The sequence below is a fragment of the Chaetodon auriga genome, chromosome 5 (assembly GCF_051107435.1).
Source record: "Chaetodon auriga isolate fChaAug3 chromosome 5, fChaAug3.hap1, whole genome shotgun sequence".
NCBI classification, from domain to species: Eukaryota; Metazoa; Chordata; class Actinopteri; order Chaetodontiformes; family Chaetodontidae; genus Chaetodon; species Chaetodon auriga.
In genome coordinates, this window is record NC_135078.1 from 19,578,156 (window position 1) to 19,590,268 (window position 12,113).

General features: G+C 43.3%; 1 protein-coding gene across 2 annotated transcripts in view; it reads left to right on the forward strand.

The window, feature by feature from the left end:
• Nucleotides 1-11,059, forward strand: part of ntrk2a (neurotrophic tyrosine kinase, receptor, type 2a) — an 80,467-nt gene extending 69,408 nt beyond the window's left edge. For both annotated transcript variants that reach the window (XM_076731392.1, XM_076731393.1), the window contains exons 19-20: nt 3,102-3,260; nt 5,926-11,059. In XM_076731392.1, coding sequence (XP_076587507.1) covers nt 3,102-3,260; nt 5,926-6,111 — 345 coding nt within the window. In that variant the 3' untranslated portion in view covers nt 6,112-11,059. The remainder of the gene's footprint in view (nt 1-3,101; nt 3,261-5,925) is intronic.
• The last annotated feature ends 1,054 nt before the right edge of the window (nt 11,060-12,113 follow it).

Genomic DNA, 12,113 nt, shown 5'->3' on the forward strand with positions numbered 1-12,113 from the left:
ACACCACACACATGCACACGCGCGCACACACACACAGGCACGTGCACACACATATATGGATGCCAGCGTTCTTGGAAAGAGTTTTTGTTTCCATAGCAACACAGAGGGCAATTAAGGTAGGCTTCCTGTGTAACAAAGAGTAGGCGGAGTTCGTCACACAGGCCCCTCCTTCACCACATCCCATAATGCTTTCTTTTTCAACTGGTCCGGTTGCCATGTGTGCCGCAGCCTCCAGGAGGTCACTACAGAAATCCCACAGCCCTCCTCGGCTTTAGTTTTACTCTTTTTTTTTTTTTTCGAGGCTTTCCTGGACGCTCAGTGGTTCAGCTGAAATGATGCATATTTATAAGACAGAGAGGGAGCGAGACAGACAGGTGGTGATGGAAGGTGAGAATGAGTGAGACAGACAGAGACAGAGACAGAGAGAGAGAGGAGGGAACAGCACAGGAGACAAAGCCTGACAACGAAGCGACTGACGGCAAAGAGAAAACAGAGCTGGAGACAGAGAGAGATACGCCGTCTGTAGCTCAGCGAGAAAGCTGGAAAATTCAAAGATTTCTGCTGTAACTCTGTGACTGTGAACGTGACTCTCCCGCTCCCTGACGAGAAGATTTAATCTGAGGCTTCACCTCCCCGCTCCTTCATTTGTTTTCCTTCCTCTCTCAGTTCAGCCTCGTTGGAGCCTTTTTGAAAAGACGACCCTTCTCCTTTCCCCTCTCCAGCTCTGTGGAAGCGCAGCGCTCACACAGGCAGTTAACAAACATGAAAAAATGTAGCCCAGCAGTTCAAGAGACCAGTATTAATATTTCAGACCATCAGGGGAAATGATCAGCCGTGATGAATAAAACAAAAAGACTAATGTAATGAGCAGGTTCAGACACATCAGAGAGTAAATACAGTCCGAAAACGACATGTTGAGAAGAACAGCACATAACAACCAACGGCTGCGTCTGAAATCCCTCTCAGTGTCATTAATGTAATATTTATCACTATCTATTTATTGTATAGTGTCCCGAGTGTCAGATTTGTGCGAAAGCGAAAGCTGTCCAACACGTTGTCATCCCAGCGATGCACAGAGCCTTCCTGCTCGTCGTCATACTAAAACGTATAACCACCTGTGAAACAGCTGCAGTCTGGTCAGGTGTAGGCATCACAACTGCCTGGTTACAACAGCCAGTTCATATCACTACTAACCAGTATTTTGTGCGTCCATTACCTCATTTACTACTTAGCATGCTAAGTTAACATTAGCTTATGTTAATGTCGCTTAATTTAGTTACACGACACTCACACCCGCCAGTTTGTGGGTGTAAATATTTAGTAGAAACTACTCTCTCGCTAAGAACTGATTTGAGCGGCGCAACATTTCAACAAGGCGAGGTGAACCATAATGTCTCGTAGTCACTATGGAGGATCTATTATAAAGGCAGCAGTGAATAAGACAGTGATCTCTGCCACAAAAAAATGTGTTTTACAGACACTATAGAGGCATTTATGAACAGAGCATTATAATTCTGTATGTTGTAGACAAACAAATGGCGCTGTGTAGTGTGTTGGGGTATATATAACATAATGCACATACTGCTTGCTGTTTTTTTTTTTATTGTTTTCTGTATTATCATTCTGACATTGTCACCCTTGTACCACACTGCTTTGGTAATGCTGTACTCCATTATGGCCATACCAGTACTGTCTGAATTTGACAGAGACAGAAAGAGAAATGCAAATAAGAAGCGAGAAACCAGCCACAAGACATACATTACAGGGAGCATAACGAGGGCCTGCTCATGAAGAGTAAGAGCTGCAGAGATGTAGGCAGATATGTTTCCCCAGGCGTACCAGCCAACCTGATGGCTATCTATGTGACCGTGCACATTTTATTACTCCATTAAATAACCCACTGACTAACAAAGAAACAGGCCAAGTGTGGGTGCCAAGCCATTAATAACAGGCATAAACCTCAGTAAATGGATTGTGCTATCTGTGCGGAGCGATGGAGCGCAGATCGGTCGGTAGATTCATGTTCGGAGGAGGAGTAAGGGGATAGGGGAGGCGCAATATAAAGGAGGGCGACATCAGTACACAGGGTTAGGCTTCATTCACTTTCACTTGGAGCAGGTTAATAACTCAAGCACTGGCATATCTAACTTTAGAGAGCTCAACAAAGCTTCTATCGAAACACACCACTGCATGTTAGTTTCGATGACTGAGGGGCTCCGTCACCTTTTGTCACTTTGCTGAAAAGTTTTTCTTCAGTCTGAGAGAGACAGAGACGAACTTTCAGTGTTTCTGAAGAGGAGAAACAGTGAATGAATACACCGATCAAACAGGCTCAGACTGGAGCTCAATGAAGTGGCCAAACGTCCGCCTGTGAGTTCCTGTGTGGAGCTTCCTGTGCTGTTTGATGCCACAGTTTAAGGTCTAATTAAATAATATTTTAATGAATTAAATTCCACTCACATGGGACACGAGGACTGCGCAGCCTCCATACTGCTGTAGTTTATCATATTTATTCATAATGCTGCTGATATCGAGCTGACCCACACAAACTGACTCATACATCTGATAACGTACATTTCCAGCAGCTTTTTTTAATCGATTTATTTTTTATTTTTCACATTGATCCTCTAATTGTGATCAGTGGTTAATTGATGAGTGCGTTCCTTGTGAGCTCGGTGGCATACGCCCGTGAAGCCGTGCTTTCTCACCATCCTTCAGTGAAATGAAATGACACAGTGATCAGAGGGGAGGTGTGCCACAGTCATGGAGATGATGCAATCTGCTGCGCCGTACCATCAAACCTCACTGACTGAAATGCCTCAGGCAGCAGTTTTGAGGGGTGAAATGTTTGCAGCGCTACTTGAAAATGTATTGAAATTCTCCAGTGAAGCCTTGTGAGGAATGTGGAAAGCTGCGTGACCGTGCATTCGAAATGCATGATGTTGCAGAACAGAGTAGAACTGACTACAGAGCGCACGTCTGATGACGCTGAAGATGCTTAACCACTCTCTGAGATTTTCTTTCTTACGTTCACTGTACACTATTCTGACTTTACTCTCTCTCTTTCTTTGTCTGTGTGTGTGTGTGTGTTGTGTTCAAAGGTCGGAGGTCACACCATGCTGCCAATCCGTTGGATGCCCCCTGAAAGCATCATGTACAGAAAGTTCACCACAGAGAGCGATGTTTGGAGTCTAGGAGTCGTTCTCTGGGAGATCTTCACCTATGGAAAACAGCCTTGGTACCAGCTCTCCAATAACGAGGTACAGAATCACACTTAATCTAAATTATTGTTTTCCTTCCACATCTGAACTCAAGGGCAGAGTCAGCCATAGAGGATGCTGTGAACAGGCATCGACAGGCATCAATGTGCAGTCTGAACAAAAAGAGCCCAAGTCAAAAGCACAAAACGGCGTCGCTTTATGTAAATGTTACCATGGAAGCACCTGCAGCTTAATAAGTGATGGCAAACAGGATGTTGCAGCCTCTGGTTATGAGAAAACAGCCCTTCAGTTAGAAATAAAACTAAACATTTGATCCGTTTCTCCTGGTCGTACATCGTGTGAAGCCTCTGGCCTGAGTCATCTCATGACATACAGCTAAGACAAATCGTTTAGAAACTCAGTAAGTTGTTTGTCATTTCGTCGTGTCTTGAATTAATCGTGAGTTCCGCCACAGAGCTGGAGAGCTCGCAGCCAGCAGATGTATCTCGTGTTTTGAGAGGAAAGGAATTTTTTAAACCCTGTTTTTCCAAATGGGCTCACACAAAATGTTCCATATTTCTTGTAATGGATCACACTGAGTTCTGTTTTTAGTCTGTTCCTGAAGCACTTTTTAGATTCAGCATACAGTGACACAGCCACAAAAATGAGGATTTCCACATTTTGTGTTTTTGGCATTGTGTACAGTGTGGATTTTGGATATGTGCTTATTGATATTTCAACCCTGCCTAGTAGAAATATACCTTTATATACAAAATACAAAGACTGGAAATGAAATAGGCTGTCAGTGTACATGCATGATGAGTTCAAGGAGACAGAGCTGGATATTTTCTTGCTTGCACCTTTATTGATACTGTATGTTTGCACTCCTTCCTACTTTGTACTACAACATGCTGCACAACCAATTCCCTCTGGATGATTTAAGTTCTGTCTTATCTTAAATATTAAACTGTAGTGCTGCAACCGACCATTAAGTTCATAATTAGTTACCCTGAAGATTGTTCTCTTGATTAACTGAGGAATTTTCTGTAAAAACATGCAAAAATAATGAGAAAAGCCAAATCCCTAAAGCCCAAGGTGACATCTTCAGACATAAACCAAAGATTTTACATTAACAATTATATAAAGCAAATCACATTTGACAGCATCTGTGCTTGATTGACATTTAAGCCCTTTAACAAGCAGCAGCCTGCGTGCTGATTGGTCCAAACGGACTCATGCTGTGCAGCCAAACATTTCTTAAACCCACAGAATTCATTTGTAACTTCCAGTGGAAAATGCATCAGGCTGAATCTCGGGGGAAATGTGTCAAAATGATAAATCTTGAACGTTTTCAGTGAGTGTTGAAGAAAACATTTTTTATGAGTGAAGCTTTCACTCGGTGGAAACATCACGTAGCTTCAGTGAAGAGCTGGAACAAGCTGGTAAAATGCAGAATGAGATGATTTCAGCAAACCAGCAAAAGGGGAAAATATGAAGGGGTTAATTGTCTGTTGATTGACTAAATCATTTCAGCCCGAGAAAGCTCCGAGATTACATGAGATTACTGACAGATAGGGATACCAAATCCCTCAATTGGATCTACTGTATTCAACACAGAGCCAACCCAAAATGTCTTCGGAGCCTTTAAGTGTAGATAAAGAGGAGCTTTTCTGTATCAGCTGAAAAAAAAAAACAAGTTAACCACTGACGGTTTCTTCTGAATACTTAATAAATCGTTCAAATATTCCCTTTTACACTCAGGGTCTTGACCCAGTTTCCGAGAAAGAAAAGCGAACCAGAGCCCTTCAACCCTTCACCTTAACCTCGGCAACCTGAGGGTGACCTCAGCTCTGATGTCACCAGCCCCCCCCCCCGCCCCTTTTCTCCTGACTCACTCTGGTTACATCCAAAATTAACCTTTAGCCTCCTACATGGTCTTCTTGTCCCATTTACATCTATTAAATCTGTCTCGATTCGCAGTTTGTTCACCTTCTGACCCAAATCCGACGCTCAGATATCTTTTACAGGATATGGAGTTTTGTTCCAAAATGAGATATTCATTATTTATTCACCCTCGCAAGCTGATAATCACAAAATGAGGAGGAGTAACTAAGTAACGGCTGACACTCTTATAAACTGCGGTCTTAATAATTTAGAGATATTGAAAGATAATCTTGCATTTATTATTACGTCTTTTGAAATGGATATATAGCAATTTGCAAGCTGTTTTTTGGAGCTTAATAGAAGCCATTTGATATTCACTCCACGCGCACAGCAGGGTGTATTTAATGGTTGAGGAAATTATAAAAAGCTTAATTATATCACAGACTATTAACCGTATAGATGTTTTCCAAACCGCTGCCAGAGAATGATGAACTCCTTTATTGCAAACGGTGTATAGAAGTTTGGGTTTCTAAAGTAGATTTAAAGCTAAAATCTGCATTTTTTAAAAATTTCATACATGTGCCAAAACACCAAATTTCCTCTTTCTTTAGAAATGGGATTCCAGTCACTGTCGTCTAACTTCATCGCCTGAGTAAATAATTTATTCACAGTGACATTTTCACAGCATGCCTCCGCAGTGAGGTGGGACGACTTCGCCAAGCGGGAGCTCCATCATTTTCACTGGAGGACGAATTCCTTTTCGTTTGTTTGTTTTGTAACAGAGGGGCCGAAGCTCCAGCGGACGCTAACCTCCATGCCTGTCTGTCTCTCTTCTCTGCAGGTGATAGAGTGTATAACCCAGGGCAGGGTGCTGCAGCGCCCCAGGACCTGCCCTAAAGAAGTGTACGACCTGATGCTGGGCTGCTGGCAGCGGGAGCCACACATGAGACTCAACATCAAAGAAATCCACGGTCTGCTCCTCAACCTGGCCAAGGCCTCACCTGTTTACCTGGATATACTGGGCTGAACACGGGACGAGGACGGAGGAGCATTACGGATGTGTGTGTTTGGGTGGAGGTGGTTACTGTATCTAAGTGTGTGTGCGTATTTGAGGTCGTATGCATGTGTGTGTTTGTCAGGGTGGACACGGTGACACCTGTGAGTGACGTGTGCGATGCTCGTGCGAGCGCGTGCGTGCGGGGTGCCGCTGTACAGGATGTGAAGCTATTATCAAACTTTTAAAGGCAATCAAAAAAATTCCTCACCCCATCCCCATTCGCCTCTTCCCTTCCTTCCTTCCTTCCTTCCTGCCAATTTTCTCTCCTTTGTGCATCTCTACTCCATCCCTCCTCCTTCCTTCCTGAAGAGACATTTACTGAGAGCGATTTAACTTTGGAGGCTTCTCACTTCTTTTCAAACGCTTTAAACTGAAATGGGGCTAAATTGATGAAACCTGATTAACGGGACGTTTAAATTTAGTGACTCATCCCCCTCGCTGCCTGTCGGACCACAGGACTCGTTCCAACATCCGGAAACTTCAAGGAGGCGCAGCGTGGGGGGGGGGGGGGGATTTCCGGAAGCTTCGATCCTTTGCGTGTAAATATGAGACTGTACGACGTTTCAGAGGAAATGGCGATGTGGAGCCATAAAGACACTGTGTTTCCCCCTCTCGCCCTGTCTGTTTTGTCTGTCTTTCTGTCTGTCTCTCCGAACTGTACATGAGTATTAATGTCAGCATTCATCCAACACGGCCTGTGAAAAACACAGGTGACGATTAACACACACTGGTGCACACATAGTAGACTGACCGCAACAAAAAGTAAGTAACACAATCTGATTTTCTGCCTGTCACATGACAAAAGATGACCTCCGGTTGGCTAATTTCAAAAAGAAAACAACAATCACTAACAACACAGTGCCTGGTGAAGCTGAACTGAACTGCTGTGGTGAACAAATACTTCAGGAGGATGGCTGAGGTATTCTACTATATTGTAATTGTGAATGCCGAATACTAGAAATGTAAAAAAGCTTGATCTATCTGGCACGGAGCTACAATATCTCTGCAACAGACTGATATCCGTGATTATAAGGAAATATGCACTCGTGTCTGCATACTGTGTTTTGCCTCTGTTTTCTGTTCCATATTTACTTTGCTCAGGCCTGGACTGCACGGTCACAAAGCCCACCAGTAACATGATGACCACTGCCCCCCCCTCGAAGTGACAGATGCTTCACTTGTGATGTCAAGCGCTCGTGTCGGAGGTCAATTGATTAATTTGTCCGCAGCTGTCCGACAGTCGTGAGGTTGCCGTTTAAGAGGGGGGGGCGAGGGAGGGTGTAAAGGTTGTTGAGGGAGGCTGGCTTTTGAGCGGTCAGATCACGGTTAGATGTGTGGGTGGTGGCGCTGGAGAAGGTGTGGTTCATTTGGTCAACCCATATTAAATCATCAAGGCTCTCAGCACTCAGACATCCTTGAAAACCACATCTGTGCTGGAGGGGACGCACGCGCACACACACACACACAAACACACTGTATACCTTATCCCGTCAGCCCTCCATCTCTACACACACATACACACACTGAAAGACACTCAAAACGGGCCGAGAAGGAAATTGAATTGTGCATGTTTTATTATTTGAGCGGTGCAGTGCTTTAGCCAGGCCCTCGTCCACTGTAATGGTGTAATGTATATTTCATTACAGCCTAATGGGCTCCATTAGCACAGTCTCCTCACAGACATTCAAGACTTATTGTTTTATGGCTGTGAAGGAAGGATGGAGAGGAGAGGAGAGGAGAGGAGAGGTGAAGGAGAAGAAAACAGAGAGAGGGGCCTGGAGTGAGGAGCAGTGGAGAGGAGAAATGAGAGCAGAGGTAATAGTGCATATTGGGAAGAAATGGAGAGGAAGGGAGAGACTTCTGAACGGAAGCAATGGGGTAGAAAGGAGGAGGTGTCGGGAGTGAAAAGGTTCGAATGGGTCGTGTGGAGAAAGATGAAGGAGAGAGAGGAGACAGTGGAGTGAAAAAAAGGGGGTAAAGAGGGGGTGTGTGAACGTCCTCAGGGAGAAAGTGAAAGTGAGCATCCATCATTACTGCAGATGTTCTATAAGCCACAACTTCAACTTCACACTCACATTCCTATGGCTGGCCTCCACCACACACACACACACACACACACACACACGTGCACACACACATACACATGCACACGCACACATGCACACACACTCATTTTACTGGCAATCCACCAACAGCTCACACTGAAAATACGCTCAATAATGAACCACATATCTCCATTATTGAGACCACTTCACTCACAGCATACAGCTCATATCTGGTCAAAAGGCTTACAGACACACTGTATATACAACAGCTCACATGCATGCAAGGAAACACATTTAATGTTTGTTTTGGCATTTTACTGGAGCATATTTTACTCTATAAAGACATATTAAAGAGTCATAATCACTGCGGTTTCTCTAACAGCCATTTTAATTAGATGTAAAACATCAATCTGGAAATATAAGTCTTATATGTTTATTACCAACAGCACTTGATGGTATTGATGTTTGTGAACTTGAAAATGTTGATTTTATTGATTTCTAGTATTATTATTTATAAATTAAGAAGCATTTTGTACATTTCTTTCTATATCTAAGGTTGCCTTTTGCAACCGCAAACCGACTGAAACTGATCACGGGTTTAGTTGATTATGTTTTAGCAAATATGTAAAGATAATGTTGAGCGTTTACTTTTATGTCAAGCTCCCTCTTAACAGCTACCCAGCCTGCACTCATGTACGGTGTACTCTACAACAGGGATGGATGTTGCACCAGTCTGCCACATTTGTAGATTTACTTTGACATACTGCAAGACTATTGTCAGCTGTCAGGGCATGAATGTGAGGGTTAATGGCTGCAGCATTGAGAAGGCAGCTAACGAGGCCCTCAAAATCCATCCCTGCTGTACAGTCAAGTAGAGTTTGCACTGAGTGAGCGCACTCAAAACTTGCCACACAATAACAGAGGGCCAGGGTGTGTGAGGGCCTGTGTGTGTGAGCGAAACGGCAAAGAACAAACACATAAGGGTAGAGTAGGTCGAAGCGACGTCCCAGCTGGCTGCACTGTGTGTGTACGTACCCGTCGTGTTTCCTGTTTTTTTTTTGTTTTGTTTTTGTTTTGTTTTTTTAATAATGAACTGTGTCATGTTGGACAGCAGTGATGTTTTGACCAATAGGAAGAGGCTGTGAGATCGGTGTTTGTCATGATGAAGACAACACAGGGAGCGATCTGTAACACTTTAATGCTGGCTGAAGAACGGCCCGATGCCTCCGATCAAACATGTTGGTCAAGCAAAGGGGAAAAAAAAGGAGGAAGAGCAACGACTGCTGTGTGAATGGACACCTCAGAAAAGGAGGGACTGACAATCACAGACTTCTCTCTTTCTCTCTCTCTTCTTCAAGTGACCTACTGTAAAATAGACTATTCAACCAACTTTCCTCTTCTATGCTGCCTATACCGTACGTGATAGTCTTGAAGTGCTACTTTTTCTTTTTGTAAAGGAAACAACAGCGAGAGGAATGAACAAAAATACATGTACAAATGTGAATAAGCTGCAGAAAGAAATAAGCCGTCACAAACTGCTGTGTCCGAGACTGCGTCAGTATCTAGATTGTATTATTTTCCTTCGTCTTAGAAGTGCAGGCAGAGAAACGGGTGGCTACACGGGACTCACAAATACACAAAATGACATCCAGCGGCCCCCGGGATGCAGAGCGGTGTTCGCTCATTCTCCCGGTGGTGTGTGTGTGTGTGTGTGTGTGTGTGTGTGTATGTGTGTGTATGTGTGGAGAAGGTTGATTGATGCCGGACTGAGTCTGGAGGGATTCAGATTCTAGCCAAATCCTAGCTCCAATGCAATGAGATTCAACGGAGGAATCAGTAATTGATTTGTTGTCCCTGTTCACCAATTCATGATAAATGACTTTACCCAGTCGTGTTGGACTGAGGTTGGTATTATGGCAGCTAAGATTTATGGAATCACTCAATTGCTTTATTTATGTCTCCAAAAATCAGCCTTCTGCTCGACACAACTTACTAAAGCCTGGGTTTCACCGAAGTATATCAGCAATATTAATGGCTATTTTCTTTTGCCTCTTGCTTCACTGTAACATGAATATTCGGCTGATTTGGGGGCGAAAACCATGTGACTCAGCAACCCGAAGCATAATCCACATACAGATGCACATCACGACTTTGAGTGTGTTACGATCCATATCACATTTAATCCCCCCTCTCTCTCACAGCCCCTCACATCACAGTCTAAGCTAATAGAGCTGAAATATCATAAAGGTCATCTTTAAGATTACCTTTGTGCTTGGATGCTTCTGGAGGCCCGGCGCCCTGAAGAATGTAATACCACAAAAACTTCTTCTCTGCAAAAAATAAAAGGAAAAAAAATGAAACTGCGATTTGCTATATACAGTATCTGTTTTTCAGTAAGGTTTTTTTTTGGGTTCTGTGCTATTTGTCTCTGTGCTTAGAAGGTTTTCGCTGCTGCCGCTGAGGTAGAAAGCAGAGGATTTTGGATGTTTTGTGGACATTTGGATTGTAAAAGTCTCAAAAATAGGACAGAGGGCAAAGCACTGTACGGTTTCTGTAGGAAAATGTTACTTCTATGCCTAAAAATGCTCCTCAAAATGTAAGAAACATCTGTACTGCAAAGCACATAAGGTAATTAAAAGCTGGAAATACTCTGATTGACGCAGCTAATGTCTGTCTTTGCAAGCAGGTTGTTATTTGGTACAGTACAGCGCACACACAGAAACACACACCAGAGGGAACTTGTACAGTTACAGTTGCGTGGTGGAAATGGTCGTAGTGGGTCATGATGGTGATAATGATATGATTTCTCTCTGAACATGGACCAGTCTGTCGTGATACAATGTAATTAATAAAAAGTGTCATGTCACATCAAAGCTCCTGTAAGTGAATATACTGAAAAGTTACGTGTATGTGTGCATGTGTGTGTGCGGGGCATATATCTGTTTATACAGTCGCAATGTGGGGACTCGCCCTCCTTATGGGGACAGAACGCAGATCCCCTAAAACACAACCCAGATTCCAACAAAGGTGAGCTGCTGTAAAACATCAATAAAACACAATGTGATCGTTTGCTAATCCTTTTTCACATAAACTCAACTGAAACGTTTTAGCTCATCAATGTAATTTATCTTCGTAAATATATGCTTATCCTGAATTTGAAGCAGCAACATCTTTCAAACAAGACTGGGAAAGATGTGGAACGCTCCAAAAACACCTGTTTGGATCATTCCACAGGTAAACAGGCTCATTGGTAACAGGTGATAGTATCACGTTTGGGTAAGAAAGCGGCATCCTGGAAAGGTTCAGTCGTTCACAAGTGAGGATGGAGCGAGGTTCACCACTTTGTGAGCACATGATTGGATAAAGGGTATTACTACATGGGCTCAGGAACACTTTGTAAACCCATAAACACAGTTTGCATTTTTAAATCAGGGTTGTAAATCATAACATTTTAGGGTGAAGACTTAGGTTATGGTTAGGGACAAGAAATGTCTCAAGGAAATGAATGTAAGTCTATCTAAGGTTCCCAAAAGTGATGGAAGCATCACTGTGTGTGTGTGTGTGTGTGTGTGTGTGTGTGTGTGTGTGTGTGTTTTAGGGAGGGCATGAGACGTCCAGCAAACAGAGAAATAAAAAAGAAAAGTGACGGGCTTCATCAGAAACAGAAGACGTGCTCCGGCGTGCTCAGGGTGGTGTGAGAGAAACAGGAAAATATGCTAAATTGAATTCAGTGATAGAGCTGGAGTGTTGCTACATCTCTCCCGTTCTGTTAATCCCAGTATAAATCCAGTGTCTTTTAAGAAAAAAAGGAAAAAAAAAACCCACTTGCTTGGTGTGCAGATTAGGAGCAAGCTGAGGGCTTTTGCAGGGAATTGTACAAGCAAATTGGACAGGAGAGTACGTCTAAATCCCTGATGCAATTAAGCA